This window comes from Osmerus mordax, chromosome 7, assembly GCF_038355195.1.
Source record: "Osmerus mordax isolate fOsmMor3 chromosome 7, fOsmMor3.pri, whole genome shotgun sequence".
NCBI lineage: Eukaryota > Metazoa > Chordata > Actinopteri > Osmeriformes > Osmeridae > Osmerus > Osmerus mordax.
Window position 1 is genome coordinate 3,895,986 of NC_090056.1, and position 17,745 is coordinate 3,913,730.

The following is a 17,745-nucleotide window of genomic DNA, read 5'->3' on the forward strand; positions in this document are numbered from 1 at the left end:
GTACCACTCTGAACCTGTAGAGGGAAGTCTTGTTTTTCTGTTGCAACTAGAACGTCATTTACTTCCTCCCAACACCAAACCAGCGATTGGTCGAAGTCAGGTCTTATGTCAGACGAAAACACTATGTTTTGTAACTGACAATAATACCTAAAAACCGTCGGACTCTGTGCTTCGAATTGTAAAGGTAAATGAACTGCTCTTAACACATTCCTAGCCTTGCACACACGTTTTGTTGGTGACTAAATATATATTGAAGGCTTTAGGAAAGCATTTAGTATTTTCCCAGCACACCACTATGACATTATTTTAAATGTGTTGTCAGCATTGGTTTATAAAGCATCGGGCGAAATAAATTATTTGAGTGTTGTTTTCAAAATAATCGGTTACCTCATTAACCTCACAGGATGGCAAAGGTTCCCAAGGTGCGTCTGTCCGGGGGGCTGGAGATATGCCGCGTCCTCAACGGCATGTGGCAAGTGTCCGGAGCACACGGTCCGGTGGACATCCCTAAAGCAGGTATCATTCAGTTAAAGTTCATTCGTTTTTTTCCGTCTTATGGTCGATAACGTGATATAAGAGCCACACAAAAGGATAGTTCAATTGATCATGTAGATTATTTATTAGCATCAACCCATTCAGCAAAAACCCAATGTATTTTTCTCTCATGTTCTCCTTTTTAAAACTCCTCTCTGTAGTGCAGGCCATGCAGGCATATGTGGATGCAGGACTGACCACCTTTGACATGGCTGACATTTATGGACCAGCAGAGGAGATCTATGGACTCTTCAACAGACAGGTACGAAAAGACAGTACTGTCTCTTTCGTTCACTCTCGCTCTCGCGCTCTCTCTCTCACACACACTCTCAAGCTAGCTCTGATCTTCTATAATTACCATCCAACCAATAAGGTTCTCCTGGCCTGTCTGTTCCCTAGCTGAGGACCCAGACAACTGAAGGTTCCACTATGGTTCTCCAGGGTTTGACCAAGTGGGTTCCTCGACCAGGTCCAATGGACCCCAAGGTGAGACTCTGAGAAAACAGTGTTTTTCTCATCACCGGTGGCATTATCTCATTTGAACTATCCACCTCAAATCAGCACTGTAGAATCCTGTAATAGCACACCTGCAGCCACCAGGTTTCAGTGTGTCACCTTTGCATGGATGTGTTTATTGTAGCTGCATATGCCTCTTCACCAGTGCTTCTTCAAATGACTGTCTGTGTGTTTGGACGTTGAGTCTTGAGCCTCAAGTCAAGAGTCTTGTGACCCGTGGCTGGTAAAGAGTGTTGCGCCTGTGTGCAGGTTGTGAAGGCAGCGTTGCAGCGCTCCATGTCCCGTATGCAGGTGGACAGGCTGGACTGTGTCCAGTTCCACTGGTGGGACTATGGAGACAAGAGATACCTCCAGGCACTGGGATACCTGGCTGATCTGCAACAGGATGGACTCATAGGTACACACACACACACGTCCAGACATACACACACACACACACACACACACACAGACGTGTACCTACACGTATTTTTTTTTACTTATATATTGTCATTATTGTGACACAAATTCAAATTTTTTACTCACACACACACCAGTGTTCCACATGCTCACTGGACTATGTGCTTGCTGTGGTAAAACGTTTCAGGAGACCTGGCTCTCACTAATTTCGACACCCACAGGCTTGAGGAGATCACCAGCAAGGGCATCCCCATCTCCAGCAACCAGGTGAATACACACACAAAATAATACCCCCCCCACACACACACACACGCGCAAGAATACCCTACCTACACACACACATGCAATAATACCCCACATACACGCTGACACAGATGTACAGATGTTAATGATGCGGGTGTGGGTACTGTGTGTTCCAGGTGCAGTACTCGCTCATTGACCAGCGTCCTGCAGCCAAGATGGAGGAGTTCTGTTTGTCTCACAACATCCAGCTCCTCACCTACGGCACTCTGGGTAAGAAACACTATTAACTATTATCTACAAGAATACTGTACATCTCATATCTGAGAAGTATGGGTGAGACATTAAACCACTGCTCCAGTATGAGACAAAGTTCTTATGCAAAATTAGGAGCGGTATAAAACGGAAGGGCTTCTAAGATGGAGGTGAGACCTGACTATGCTTCTGTCTTGGTCCTGCTCATTCTGCATGATTCTCTCACCCCCCCCTATTTCCTCATCCTAACCCCCCTACTCTGTCTCTCCCTTTATCTCCCCCCACCTCCTTCACTACTTTCTGTCTCTCCCTCCCTCCTACCTCTGTCCCCATCTTTACTTTCTCTCTGGTAAACGTTGCTTTCTTTTTAACCCGATCCTGCGCCGTGTCCACCTTTTCTGCTTCCCTCCCCTTTTCTGTAAACCTATTTTCTCTCCTTCTCTCTACATGCTTGTCCACTCTTATCTGTCTCTTCCTTTTTGTATCACCCTCCCTCCCTCCTTCCCTCCCCCTCTGACAGCTGGTGGTCTGCTCTCGGAGCGCTATCTCGGGAAGGCGGAGCCCAAAGGACGGGCGGAGCTCTGCACTGCCTCGCTAAGCAAGTACAAGAACATGATCGACAGCTGGGGAGGGTGGGGCTTGTTCCAGGAGTTGCTGGTTGCCTTGGACACCGTCGCTACGGGACACGGCTGCTCCATCGCCAACGTAGCGACCCGCTACATCCTGGACCGCCCTGCGGTGGGCGGGGTCATCGTGGGCTGCCGTCTGGGCGTGGCGGGGGCGGAGCATATCGAAGACACCCTGCGCAGCTGCAGCCCAGAGCTGCTCCTCACGCCAGCGGACCTGCAGACGATAGACGCTGTTCTGGCACATTCCAGACACCTGCTGCAGCTTCTAGGAGACTGTGGGGGCGAGTACAGATAGAGGGACGAGGGGGGGGGGGCTGAGATAGGTGGTGTGGTGGAGAAGCAAGGGACAAGGTTGACATTGAGAGGAGATGGTGGATGAAAGAACGGATGAGTATAGCTGGAGGAGGAAGACATTTGGATGATGAACGGAGACTGGTGACAAGCCTGGAGGGAAGGAAGAGAAGAGAGAATACAAGTATACATGGAGGGGGCGGGGTACAAACAATTCTATATTGTAAATAATATATCAGTGCTCTTTGCAATGTAAAGTTATTACAGAGATGCTTGTATCATGCCCATTCAGCCAGAACAAAGTTCTTACCTTGTGTAACTTTCATATGTTTGAATCATGATTAAATCAAGTCCAGAAAAGTGTCTGTGTATTACGGATTTCTGGGTATGTGTGTGTATCACATTGTAAGAGCATGCCTATTAGGCAGACAGTATACAACCTTTTAGATCTGGGTACAGTAGAGTATATAGTAGTAATGAACCCTGACAGACTACACATTGAACGCTCAGGGCTGAACAAGGAAGGGCTGGGGCGAGAGGCGGTTTGGGGCGGGGGCTGGAGGGGGTGTGGGGGATAAGTTCAGAGGTTTGAAGTTCCAGCTCGGGGGCCTGTGTGTTTGTGTCCTGTTTAAATGTAGGTGGGTATCGGATCTGACAGGCAGACGTATGGTTTGAAGAGGAGGGTCATGCCAGATACTCAGAGAGGCTGGGGGAGAGGCCGGGGGAGAGAGGCCAGGGAGAGAGGGTCGGGGTTGGTCGGAGAGGATGGGAGTGAATGAATGGGGTGCAGAGGACTGGGGAAGACGGGAAGACACCAGGAGAAAGATAGACACAGAGTGAGGCCGGGAGGCTGATAGGGCAGAGAGGCCGGGAGCGAGAGGCTGGGGTAGACAGCGGGGGAGAGAGGCCGGGAGCGAGAGGCTGGGGTAGACAGCGGGGGAGAGAGGCCGGAGCGAGAGGCTGGGGTAGACAGCGGGGGAGAGAGGCCGGGAGCGAGAGGCTGGGGTAGACAGCGGGGGAGAGAGGCCGGGAGCGAGAGGCTGGGGTAGACAGCGGGGGAGAGAGGAACAGTCTCTGTCCCATCTGCTGCTGCTCTCATGGAATCTCCCTCATGGACCAAAGTCAAAGTACAGAGCAGACATCACATCCAATCATCTGAGGATAGAGCTAACCCCCTCCCCTCCTCCTGGGAATCCAGTCACTACAGGAGGAGTGAGGAGGGGTCAACTACCCCGGCTCAGTGTACACATCCTAAACACTCTATAGTGCCCCTGAATCTTTCAAAAAGGCTGCCTCAATTATTTAGACACATGAAATATGCACAGCGCATGGTGGCCATGTGCATGTGTGAGCCGACTCCACCTGCAGACAGGGCCTCAGAACTACATTCTACTCCGATACACATTTGTTTGTTTCAGCGCACGGTGGCTGGGGGTGTCTATACAGGGTTCAGAGGCTCAGCTGGTCTCAATAAGGAAGGTCAGGCAGAGAAAGAAGGAGACAGGGTCTTGTGAAGAAACCATTCCTTTATTGGTGAGTAGTGTCCGGTCAAGTCTGCCAGGGGTGAACGGTTCGAACAGTGCTCTGTCAGAACCCAAACCAGGTTCACTCACACACTCGCTCTACTGGTTGGTGATTGGTGGTTGGGGGGGGGGGGGGCTGGGGCTGGGTGTATGTGGTGCACATGTGCGTGTTTGCTACCCCCCAAAAAGGGGAATCCATCTTTTACCCTGAAACAATGTTTAGACCTTAGCCATACTAATGATGTATTCCCTCTGGGGTGAGGGTTAGGGGTGAGAGAGGGTTGTGGGAGGTGGGGGCTACAGAACTCCCAACAGGGCTCAAAGAGCCAGGACATGGTGTAGATGGAAGAGTAGGGGCTCAAAAACACATCAGAAAAAGAACAGGAAAAAACCCCAACCCATTTTATTCTTCCTTTTATTCTAAACCCCTTCATTCCCCTCATTTGCTGAAGGGAGGGGGGGAGAGGGGAGAGGGGGGGGGGGGAGCGGTGTGACCAGAAGTGCTCCCCTTCCCCGTCCGTCGCAGCGGAATCTGGGACGGCGCTCGCCGTGGCGACCTGCCCTTCTACTTGGAGTTGGCGGAGCCGCTCAGCATCTTGCGGACGGCCTGGGCGATGGCATCGCGGTCGATGCCGAAGATCTTCAGCAGCTCCTGAGGTTTGCCGCTGCGGGGGACGTGGGCCACCGCCAGTCGGTGCACGCTGTAGCCCGCCTCGCTCCCCACCGCCGAGCACACCGCCTCCCCCAGGCCACCTGAGGAAGCGCAGCCACAAGAAGATGTAGTACAGCCTCAAAGATTTGACTACAATACCCATCACCACAAGGTCAGAGGTCCAGAGAAATCTGAGCTAATAACTGACAGATAATCTGGGGTGTTTTTCTTCTTCTTTTGTCTTGGCTGCCTTTGTGCAGTGGCGCCCCACTGTGCCGTATCGTGCCAGACGTTAAAGCCAGGCTGCCCTATAGCTGTGTCTGTGTTCCGGCCCATTAACCATACTGTCACCCCCCCCCTCCCACACACACACGCATCACACACACCTCTCTGCCCCACTGAGCAACGGGCTGATGGAATCTGCGGTGACGGCCTTGACGACCCCCCCCCACACACACCCACAAAAACACACCCACACGCACTCCTGTCCTTCACCCATACATTCACCCTGGGCTCCTCCTACTCCTTCCACTTGGAGGCCGTCTGCACGAATGGGGGGTGGAGGTTGGATGGTGAAGGGTGGGGGGCATAGGGTGCTCCACAATTCTTTCCAGCCCCCTCTCATGACACCCCCCCACCTCTTCCCCTCTCTACAACCGACACAGGGCCCACCGCACAGACACAGCCTCCGCCCTGTCTTAACCTTCCCCAGCAACAACTCCTCAGCCCCCTTCCCCCTCTCTCACATAGTGTACACCCCCCTCACCCCCAACCCCCCTATGCTCGCCTCACCTCCCCCGTGGCTAAGTGGAGCAGACCCCCACACACACGACCCCCCCCTTCCTCTCCCTCGCATCCTCACCTGTCATAATGCACTATTCATGTTCAATGTTCATGTTCAGGGAGTGGGGTTGGGGGTGGGGGTCTGGACCCTGGGCGATGGGGGATGTTGATGCTGACCGCAGCATGGCTCTGTCTACCTCAGGTTATGGGCTCATTTCTGAGGGCCGTTAACATGCACATAAACGTGCATGTTAAACTGCAAGCTTGTGGAAACCCCCAGACCAGCATCGTGTCTCCAGGCACACAGCACTGCTGTATCTTCATCACGGAATGAGAAGTTCACTCGTTCAGAGTGGATTGATAGTTTTACCGCCAAGTCCTCTGGAGAACTTGGCCGGCAAACTAGTCGGATTCTCTCATTTGTCCACACATTGCTTTTATTTACCAGATTAAACTGTCTGACATGGCTAGTGTGTGGTAAGAGTACCCACCCTCATAGTAGTGGTCCTCCACAGTGAGGATGCGTCCCCTGGTGGCCCTGGCGTTGTCGATGATTGTCTTGGAGTCCAGGGGCTTGATGGTGAACGGGTCGATCACACGAATGTTGATCCTCTCTGAGACAGAGCAGTAACACTGTTAAACGTGTGTGTACTGTGCCAAACTGGAGAGTGTGTATGTGTGTTATGAGTGTCTGTGTGTGTGTTTGTGTGTTATGAGTGTCTGTGTGTGTGTTTGTGTGTTATGAGTGTCTGTGTGTGTGTTTGTGTGTTATGAGTGTGTGGGTGTGAGTCTGGTACCTTTCTTTAGCTGCTCAGCTGCAGCCAAGGCCTCATGCAGGGTCACTCCGGCTCCTATCACGGTCACATGATCATCGTTGGTCTTATACACCACCTGACACACAGAATCATCCTACTGTATCAACAACGTACGTCTGAGGTCTACAGCAACCTCAGAATCACAGTCAAAACAGTAACCATACATCAGCAATTCATATCTGTAGCGATATCAGTGATGAGAAATACCTTCGCCTGGCCCACATGGAAGTCCTCAGTGCTGTTGTAGAGGATGGCGTTCTCTGGACGACTGGTTCTGATGAAACACACACCCTGAGAATAGCACACACACAAACAATCAAACACACACACACACACACACAAACAAACAAACAAACAAACAAACAAACAAACACACACGTCAGCAGGTCATATCGGGGAGAGGTTCTGTGAGGGTAATCTGGATGGTCTAGACTAGCATCAAGCATGGTGGTACCTTGGTGTTGGCTGCCAGCTCTACAGCTTTCTCTGTGGAAACCCCATCGCTAGGGTAGAATACCGTTGCCGTGGGGATGGCCCTGAACATGGCCAGATCCTCCAGGCCCATCTGAGAAGGCCCATCCTCACCTGGAACCATCACACACACACACCAACACACACACACACACGCACACCACATCAGATACCACAGCACTTGGAGTGTTGGGGGTGGTTGAAGTGTGGACAGGCATGCGCTAGCTCTGAGGCCGTAGACATGCGATGTACCTGAGGAGGTGAGAGGTCAACTGGCCACCTGTCACTACCTCCATGATGGAGAGAGAGAAGGAGGGAGGGAGGGCTGGCGAGAGGAAGGGTTGGAGGAAGGGACGAATGTGGGTGGGCGGAGGAGGAGATGGAGGGTAGGATGTGAAGAAAGGAGAATGAAAAGTTCAGGCCGGGTCAGGAGAGAGAGCAGGAGCTCAACAGAAGAAGTTCACCAGAGAGAAGAGGTTCAGCCCACAGCAGGAACAGGGTTAGGGAGACAGGACCCACTGCTGTTAGCTACACTAGCTTCAGCTGAAAACAGGCCCACACCGGTCAAACGTACTGTCAACACTTGGGGTGAGTTTGATTTAGCTGCCTGAGAGCATTCCTGCCCAGGCTCCCGCTGCTGTGGGCTGCACCGGACCGAAAAGATCAACCAAGGTCAGGGAGAGGACTGAAGGAGGGATTTGGGGATTGAACTACAAGTAGCTGGTTTAGGGAGAGGGGTGTGTGAATCAAGACTACAGATCAGAGGTCAGGGGTCAGAGAGGGGACTGACCGATGGAGACGCCACAGTGCGAGCCACAGAGGTTGATGTTGCTCTCGGAGATGGCGGCCATGCGGATCTGGTCGTAGGCGCGGGAGAAGAAGGTGGCGAAGGTGCTGGCGAACACCACGTTGCGGTCCCGAACGGCGCAACCCATGGCAACGCTCACCTAGGTGATGGAGAGGGGGGAGGGGATTTTACCAGTGAGTGCGTTTCAAAGGTAACCATCTGCACCTCAAGACATTCTGTTCCATTAGCAGATACTGCTATCGTGTCAGAACTGACAGTCCGGTATGGTTAATGGAGTTGTGCATGTCAAATAGGATCATGTCATTGGTCATCCCATGTCTGACAAACACAGAGACGCCGTCAGCCACATGACCGCATGACCAATCACGGTGTCGCTAACATGTCACGACAGCACAGAGAGAGACGCTTATTTGAATAAAGATGAGTGACCTACATTTGGTTGGATTGTTGTAACATGCCACACACACACGCACACATATCCACAAGCGAGCCAGCCGGCAGACACTCACACACGCACACACTCAGCCTGAGACTATAATACTGCAGGTATTACAACCATGTGAACGAGCTGCACTGGGGTAAAGGTTAACAGATCATGCAACATCAACTAACACGAACCCCCCTCAGGTGAGGGAGTTAGGAGTTTGCTGTCTCACCACGCTAGGGAAGCTACCTCACGTCAGCACCAGCTAGTGACCCTGAACAAAGCCACAGACAGTGAAGGACACAGAACCTTCCAGAGCCTGCGTCTCACCATGTTCTGCTCGGCGATGTAGCACTCCACGTAGCGGTTGGGGTGCTCGTTCTTGAAGATCTCAGAGAAGGTGGAGTTCTTGGTGTCTCCATCCAGAGCCACCACACGCTCGTTGTAGCGGCCCAGCTTAGCCAGAGCCATGCCATAGGCCTTCCTTGTGGCGATCTGGACACAAACACACACGCACACACACACGTGTCATCCCAGATCCCCAAAATCGTTGAAGTGGGACTGATTACCCAGGGCCCCAATGGGTGGAGGACCCTCGAAAAGCTTGGCCTGAAAACGTGCTGAAAGAAAAAATGGATAAAGCCAAAATGGGGAGGGAGGGGGCAAACTGCAATCTTTTCATGGGGCCCAAAATTCTTAGGGGCGCCTCTGATCACAATCACACACGCCTCCGTTGCCCTGGCCTTCCCTTCATTCAAACACCAAACATTTCCATTCAGCTACTCTCCGCCCAGTTTCTCCTCGTGCCCAGCAACTGTTGCTACTCCCTCCCCTCCCTTGCTACCTACCTCCTCCACCTCCTCCTCCACCACCCCCCCCCCCCCAGCCCTCTACCTTGTCCCCGGTCTTGTAGCTGGGCGCGCTGGGCATCCTGATGTTGCGCAGGCTGACCGGCGGGGCGTCCTCGCTGGGCGTGGCCGGGTACAGACGCTTGTTGCTGGTGACCATGCGCCCCTGCAGCTCCTTCATCACACCCTCCGCCATGTCCTTAGGCAGGGGCTTCCCGTGCCAGCCCATCTTGTCCTCTGCAGCTGTGGATGCACACACACGCGCACACACAAACAAACAAAGGAGGTGTACGTGTATGTATTATCTAGTTTCAAGATATTCCCTGTATCTCCTTATTCTTTAATGACACCTTAAACTCACAGTTTACACCTCGCTGGATAGAGGCCACCGGCCTGAGGCAACACATGCACACACACCCTCACACACACTCACACACACCCTCACACACACTCACACACAACTCAATAATGGGAAGTGATGTGAGTGTGTCCTACACATTCTGAGGGATTACTGGGCTGCAGCAGCTAAACACATAAATCAGAACTTGGATTAGAGCAGGGTTAGGGAGCCCCCAGAAGCAGAGGGTAGGAGTGTGTGTGTGTGTGTGTATGGAGGGGTGTCACTGTACCTGGTATGCCCTTGCCCTTGATGGTCTTGGCGATGACAGCGAGGGGCTGGTGGCGAGGCTGACTCAAAACCTTACACAGCTCCTCCACACTGTGCCCATCCACAATGACAGCATGCCAACTACACACACACACACACACACCGCAGAAAACAAGAATAAAACGCATGTTGTTTCCTTCAGTGTTTTTTCTACAGGTCAGAGGTTGTCATCAAACGATCACTAACCTAAGAAAATACACCACACACACACACACACTCCACCACCTCTCCCCCCAGGTCGTACCCAAAGGCCTCGCAGCGTTTCTGGTACTTCTCCACATGGTGCTGCAGGGGCGTTGGGTCGCTCTGGCCCAGACGGTTGATGTCCAGGATGGCCACCAGGTTGTCCAGCTGGTAGTAGGAGGCGAAGGCCATGGCTTCCCACACCGCGCCCTCGGACATCTCCCCGTCCCCCAGCACGCAGTACACGCGGTAGCTGGAGGAGATACGGGAGATACACACGCATGATCACCCGCGCACTGTGGAACGGGATGAACCTGTATAATGCTGCACCCTTAAGGCGGCGGCGAAGAGATACAACAGTGTTGTTTCTCCCTCTGCTTGGCCTTCCCTTCATACACCACACATTTTCATTCAGCTACTCTCTGACCAGTTTTCCTCTCCTCGTGCCCAGAAGCTGTTGCTGCTCCCTCCCCTCCCCTCCCCTCCCCTCCGATCATCCCTATTTGGTCTTCAGGGGTAACAAGGCCTGACAGGTTTCCAGTCAAATAGGCCCATTCTTCTCCCAGCCAGGAGACAGATTGAGACACCCAGCTTTGAGGCTGGCATTCCTGCCCTGCTCCGAGAGGAGCTGCATTCCACAGCCGGGCCCTGGATCCACAGGCCGGCACCTGGGACAGAACCACCTTAACTCCTGCTCTCCTGCATCCCCTGGATGATCCACGTGGCACCTGGGCAGAGCCGCCAACCACCAGACCATATCCATGTGATGCTGATAATGAAGTATGATGAGTGTGAGGTTTGTGTGTTCAGTATGGTGTATGCGTTCAGTATGGTGTGTGTGTTCAGTATGGTGTGTGTGTTCAGTATGGTGTGTGTGTTCAGTATGGTGTGTGTGTTCAGTATGGTGTGTGTGTTCAGTATGGTGTGTGTGTGTGTGTGTGTTCAGTATGGTGTGTCTGCTCAGTATGGTGTGTGTGTGTGTTCAGTATGGTGTGTGTGTGCTCAGTATGGTGTGTGTGTTTAGTATGGTTTGTGTGCTCAGTATGGTGTGTGTGTTTAGTATGGTTTGTGTGCTCAGTATGGTGTGTGTGTTTAGTATGGTTTGTGTGCTCAGTATGGTTTGTGTGCTCAGTAAGGTGTGTGTTCTTGATGTCCTTGTCCATGACACCAGAAAAAAGGTCACAGTACGAGCCCCTCATGAAAACACAATGGAAACACACACACACACACACACACACACGCACACACACACACTTCTATGATGCAATGTGATGTGAGTGTGTTCTACACATTCTAAGGGATTACTGGGGTGCTGCAGTTAAACATATAAATCCGGACCAGGATTAGACCAAGGTTAGGGACCCCCAGAAGCAGAGGGTAGATGTGTGTGTGTGTGTGTGTGTGTATGTTCAGGCTCAAGTTAGGCAGCCCCTAGAAGGTCTTAGCAAAACAAACAGGGTCTCTGAAATACTTCAATGGAATAAAATAAGTGAACATATATTCAAAGACTATAGGGGAACTTGTGATTCTGTTGACAGAGAATGGGCTCTTTGTGAAGGCATCCTTATAATAAGACACCCTTGTGCTACTAAACGTGTCACACCAGTGAATAGCTCTTAGTAGCTAAGATACCCTTGGGATTTCAGAGTGCCTCACATACTAGTACAGAGATGCCAACCAAGCCAGGAGATAAGAGTCAATCTATTGAATTTTCAAGGCCAGGAAGAACAGCATGTGTCAGAAGCTGTGAGATTTCTTGAACCTTTTTTTTCACACCACATGAATTCCCTCTCTCTCTCCCTCCCTCTCTCTCTCCTTCCCTCTCCCTCTCCCTCTCGCTGCCTCTCTCTTTCTCTCACACATTAAAGGGTGAGAACATTAACAGACGAGAAGGCTTCCAGCTCACACCTCTCTCTGTCCAAACCTGAACCTGCTTCTCAGCCCGGGGCTGGCTTATAACGACCTTCACCCCTTATTCATGTCGAAACTGCTGACTGGGAAACGACTGATCAGCGCACCGGCCCCAAAAAACCTGCCCTGTGACATTTCCAGTGGTGGGTAAAGCATTAAGCAGTGATTAACAGCTTAATCACGCTGTGTTCAGTCACGGAACGTGAGCCTGTTTGGAAAGAGCAGGGCAAACGTGAAGCTGAGAGGTTGTAATTATGTAATGGTGCTGAACTGCAGATGACACTTTCATTCACAGAACCCCCGCCCCTCCACAACTAGCAGATGATGTAGGCCTGTAGTAGGTCTGGGTCACACAAAGAGAGAGTACGTGTGCGTGGGAGAAGCACAAGCTAGTGAGGAATGTGTGTGTGTGTGTGTTTGTGTGGCGTGCATGTATGCTGAATAATCATTTAGCAGATGCTTTCATCCAAAGTACGTGCGGGAGATGTGCATGTGTGTACGTGAATGTGCGAGGAGAGAACGTGTGTGTGTGTGTGTGTAGATGAGAGAGCAGCGCGTCAGATGAGTAACAATTAAAGCTAGTGTTACAGTGGCTCCGTTTAACATGCCGCTCACTTCACAGCACAGAAGCAAGGATGAAGCCCTACTACCCTGGAGGCGAAGGGCGAGAGACAGAGCGCGCGTGAGAGAGAGGACCATATGAAGAGAGAGGGAAGTCTGCAGGGAGACAGAGAGAGAGCGAGAGAGAGGCTGTGCGAAAGTGAAACAGAGCGAGGGAGGAGGGGGGGTGAGATGGCTCCCAAATCTCTGATTATTAGAGCAGAAGAAATTGACTGAACACAAAATATGACGAGGGAGCGAGAGAGAGAAAGAGAGAGAGGGGGAAAGAGAGGGTGGCAGAGAGAGGGAGAGGAAGAAGAGCGAGAGAGAGCAGGGGAGAGAGAGGGAGGCGGAGAGAGGGAGAGGAAGAAGAGAGAGAGAGAGCAGGGGAGAGAGAGGGGGGCGGAGAGAGGGAGAGGGAGAAGAGAGAGAGAGAGCAGGGGAGAGAGAGGGGGGCGGAGAGAGGGAGAGGAAGAAGAGAGAGAGAGAGCAGGGGAGAGAGAGGGGGGCGGAGAGAGAACATGGAGCCAGCACATCACACATGTACAGTATTTTACAGCAGAGTAAACATGCTAGAGAGCAAAAAAGATCAATAATGAGCATTTCAAAGTCTAACCCTAACCCCAATGTTCAGCTCCCCCACTACACCCTCTTTGTCTTTGTTATTGTTTATTCAGTTTATTCATTATAAGAGGAAAAGAGAGAGGGGGAAGAGGGAGCGAGAGATAAAGAGGAATAGAGAGAGAGTGGGAAAGAGATAAAGAGGTATATAGAGAGAGAGAGAGACAGAGAGGGAGAAATAGAGAGAAAGAAAGAAAGAACCAAACTGGAGCATCAGCAGCAGGCGCCATTGTGTGTTTGGATTCCACGTGGTTCTAGAACCCACGAGTCTCTAGGAAACAAAGATGCTGCGACCCCCCGCGGCCAGCGCGGTGACCCAGCTGGCGTCTCTCCAGGACCTCGCAAATGGACTCCCACCTCCTCCCATCTCCTCGCCTCTCTGCTGCCCCCCCCCCTCTCCTCCTGTCATACCTAGTTACCCCCCCCAGGGCCAGGGTGAAATGTCACATCAGCCTGGCTTACTGTTAGCAGTGCAACACGCACCAGAAAAATGCTGGGTGCATGCCTATCGATGTGGGTTGGACTGTGTGTCTGGTCTCACCTGGCCTTGTCAAAGTATTTCCCAGTGTAAGCCATCCCACAGGCAGCACCCAGCCCCTGGCCGAGGGAGCCGGTGGCCACGTCCACAAACTGCTGCTTCTGTAAACACACACAAACACATTTAATAGTAGCTAGAATCAAATGTAACTGTCTGAGTATCTGTGTGTTTGTCTGTCTGTCTGTCTGTCTGTCTGTCTGTCTGTCTGTCTGTGTCTGTCTGTCTGTCTGTCTGTGTCTGTCTGTCTGTCTGTGTCTGTCTATCTGTCCGTATGTCTGTCTGTGTCTGTCTGAGCCTGGACAGGCATGACTGTGGCATGACTGTGTCGACCATAGAGGAGTCTGGGACAGGCTGACACGGTCACACAATCACATATTTGTTGCCCCTGTGTGTGTACAGTGTGTGTGTGTGTGGGTTGTGAAGAGAGTGAGTGTGTTCCAGTCATGTACTAGCGGGGTCAGACTGCAGGGCATTGCTCTTCCGGCCCATTAAACAACAGAGTCTGGAGTTAAAGAATGAGCACAGTGACTGCGTTATAAAATAGGCATGTGTATATGACTATTGTAACTTTGATTTAAGGAATTTGTAGTTGTGACAATATTAGAGGATTAATACACTGGTTTTTGAAACTGATTTAGGCTGCCGAACCTGGTGGGACACATACTTTTTCCTCTCACACAGAAATATCAGTCAATAGAAACACATGGTAACCATGCAGGTGGATCGATGTCTAGGTCAGACAGAGGACTAGAGGACAGCTGCTGAAAGGGGACCCGAGGTGACATCTTGAAGGGCTTCAGAAGGCTGACCCAGAGTCTCAGCTCACCGGCACAGGGTGTCCCTCCAGGATGGAGTCCACCTTACGCAGGTTCACCAGCTCGCTCTCCTTCAGGTAGCCCGTCTCTGCCCACACCGCGTACAGCACGGGGGCCGCATGCCCCTGGAGGAGGGAGAGAGGCGGGGGTAGAGAAAGACAGACAGAAAGATACGGAGGGAGAAAAGTTTATTGCACTCAAAGAATTAGGCCTTGTTAATGATTGTTAAGGTGACATGTTTTCGTCTCTACAGCACAGGTGCTTCAGTAGAAGATAATATGCTTACACCACTGTTTAGAGACTTCTAATCCAGGAATGATTAAAGGTCACTAACAATCAGTGGCAGTAGACAGTGTCTGTATGTCAGTAGACAGTGTATGTGTCAGTAGACAGTGTCTGTAGTGTCTGTAGTAGACAGTGTCTGTAGTGTCTGTAGATGATGTCTGTAGACAGTGTGTGTCAGTAGACAGTGTCTGTAGTGTCTGTAGATGATGTCTGTAGACAGTGTGTGTCAGTAGACAGTGTCTGTAGTGTCTGTAGACAGTGGAGGTCTGGCACCTTGGAGAGGATAAAGCGGTCATTGTTGGGGTTGCGTGGGTCGTCAGGGCGATACTTCATGGTGTGGAAGAAGAGCACAGACATGATCTCTGCAACACTGCAGCATGATGAGGGGTGTCTGAAGGAACAGGACAGGGGAATACAGTTACACACACACTCTTGAAAAGTGCTCTCTCGCTAGTACACACACAGTCTCCCACATTCAGACGCAGCGAGAGATATCACACACAGCAGCACACACACACACACACACACACACACACACATCCTCGTGTGATGTCATAGCCTGGTCAGCACACACAGAGCTGCTCTACTGAGGGTGAACCCTGCCTGCTCTCCTCCAGCCCAGACTGCTCTGATGTAACCTGGAGTCAAACTGCTGTCTGTCTGCCAGGACCCCCTGCTCTTGCACTCAGACACGACCAATCAACCTCAGAGAGCGGTCAGGCAGCCACCAGAGCAGGCACGCAACAGGAACTTGCATTAAAAAAATAACTGAAATCAAATGTTTGATTTATTCAGAAAGCATAATTGCCACTTGTTAGTGTGAAATCAGTCTGAAGTTCACACACTGTTGGTTGGTAGGCCTGGTTAAACATGCGTTATCTCAAAGAATCTGTCTAGTAGTTATGATCAACACCATTCCCCAGTGTTTAGAAATTACACACAAGCATGTTAGAGATCACTGGATAGAAAGTTTAAGAATTTATTGTGCAGTAGTATTTTTGTCCAATTCCATGCAGAATAAGCTTGTGTTGTTTTGTTTGTATGTTTGCAGAACAAACTATCAGTTAATTTGTACATGGGTATACAGTAACAAAAGCTTTATTGTTATTTAACACTCAACATGCCCGTGAACAATACTTCACCATGGACAGAGCTTGATAATGCAGCTCATACACTTTATTTCCAACCTGAAAGGGAAACTTTGCCATTACATTTTTATTACTTAAATTAACAATAATTAAGCAGACAGTGAACAACAAAATTAACTTATTGCATATTACATAACACTAGCCTACCTCTACCGAACTACCGAACATTACCCCTGCTCTCCAAATAGTTAATAATGTAATCCTGTAGCGTCTTTCCCATGTCATAAGGAAAGAAACATTATTTACTTTTACAACTGAAAAAAATACAAATGACATAGGCATACGGAAGATCGAACAACATTAAGTAAATATGTATGGACGAGGAGGGATTTGACTCCCGAGAAGCGCATTGACTTCAGGGCGCACTCACTTATCACTTCTCGTGCGCGCAGGGTACTACGAGGAAAGCTTGTACGCAAGCGCATAGGACTGCCAGACATGAGCGCGGTCCCTTTTAGAATTGTGTTGCGGCGGACGGTTCCATTCCACAAGCGCAAAGCCCACATCCCCACTGCATTGTGACCAGTTCGTTACGGGATCATAGGCATAAAATATGTTTACACTGTCTGTTTTTTTTTATAAACGTAAAAAAATATAAGGAAAGACACGCGAGATTATAAATGCATCAATGCACCTGCCACCAGTGAGATGAAGTAGGATATCGGATGCCTAGGCTATAACGTAATCAAATATTAATGAAATGTGCATAGGTTTTATATTATACGTACAACATGTGCGCATTGATTCATGCATATGTAGCCTACCGTAAAGGGTGATGATAAATCTGAAGCACACGCGTTGCTTTCATAATAACAGTTTAACCGTTTCTGGAGCAATGCATAATACGCGCAAAACCCCAAATTGTTTTCTTTATAAAAAACAAAACCTCCGTGTAATTACGCATAGCAGCCTATTCGCATTCACAAATGTAGTTTATCAAATGTACATTTTACCCAAAACAGTTGTATATGTCATGCTCTCATCCCCTTACCCGCTGCCCGCTGCTGTTGTCGCCTTGATGGAGTTGATCCGGAGCCGGTTGGCAAGGTTCTTGAGCGCCTGTACGGTTTGTTGGTCGGGTTTGTGATAGTCCTCCATACTGGTGCACTGCTGACCGTATGTAAACAAACTGCAACTTTGTCAAATGCTGTCCCAGAAAGAGGAAACAAAAGCTTAGACGTCAAAGATAAGAGTAAAATCAACTTGACCCTGTCCCGTGAATATGCAGGCAGATAAAAATGAAGACAGAGATACAGAGATGAGAGCGGAGATTGTCGGTGGGCGTGTTCGAAAGCTATGAATATGGCTAATCTCGGGCTAAAAGAAGACCAGCAAGCGCATAGGCTCAACGACGGCAGAGGGCAAGTGCGTGTATGTGGCGCTGCACAAAGTACAGTTACATTCCAAACAGTCACGCATGGGCAAAGTAGTGAGGGAGGCGGGGACGCTGGCGCCAAGTGCTAAGGACCCCACCCCCAGAGCCACCCCGCGTCACAGCCCTCCCTTCGCAGCGAGTCTCGTCAGAAACACCCAGATCTAAGGCTGTCCGAGAAAACTGCGGGTGAGCCGGCATTGACCCGCAAGGAGGATGGAGGAATTCACCTACACCCCCCACTACAACAGTAGGGTTCTAGCAGTACAGTTGTCTGACAGTTTACCTAATAATAAACTACTTTTAAGTAGTTTATTATAAGGGGGGGGGGGGGGGGATATATGTGCCCACCCAAGAGATAATGAAGATGTAATTATAACTTTTAAAAGTATCTGATCTCTGTGAATGTGTTTGGCC

General features: G+C 50.4%; 2 protein-coding genes across 2 annotated transcripts; one reads left to right on the plus strand and one right to left on the minus strand.

Moving 5' to 3' along the window:
- Positions 1-74: 74 nt before the first annotated feature.
- On the plus strand, positions 75-2,896 carry LOC136946183 (uncharacterized). Its single transcript, XM_067240432.1, has 8 exons — positions 75-184; positions 404-516; positions 696-796; positions 934-1,020; positions 1,300-1,447; positions 1,637-1,716; positions 1,869-1,962; positions 2,465-2,896. The coding sequence occupies exons 2-8, from the start codon at positions 405-407 to the stop codon at positions 2,866-2,868; spliced, it is 1,026 nt and encodes a 341-aa protein (XP_067096533.1). The 5' UTR covers positions 75-184; position 404; the 3' UTR covers positions 2,869-2,896.
- Positions 2,897-4,415: 1,519 nt separating this feature from the next.
- On the minus strand, positions 4,416-17,169 carry LOC136945883 (transketolase-like). Its single transcript, XM_067239981.1, has 14 exons — positions 16,948-17,169; positions 15,082-15,199; positions 14,535-14,648; positions 13,712-13,809; positions 10,100-10,291; positions 9,818-9,936; positions 9,235-9,431; positions 8,671-8,835; positions 7,899-8,055; positions 7,092-7,222; positions 6,845-6,928; positions 6,620-6,713; positions 6,314-6,436; positions 4,416-5,140 (listed from the first exon to the last, which is right to left on the minus strand). The coding sequence occupies exons 1-14, from the start codon at positions 17,052-17,054 to the stop codon at positions 4,953-4,955; spliced, it is 1,887 nt and encodes a 628-aa protein (XP_067096082.1). The 5' UTR covers positions 17,055-17,169; the 3' UTR covers positions 4,416-4,952.
- Between the last annotated feature and the right edge of the window lie 576 nt (positions 17,170-17,745).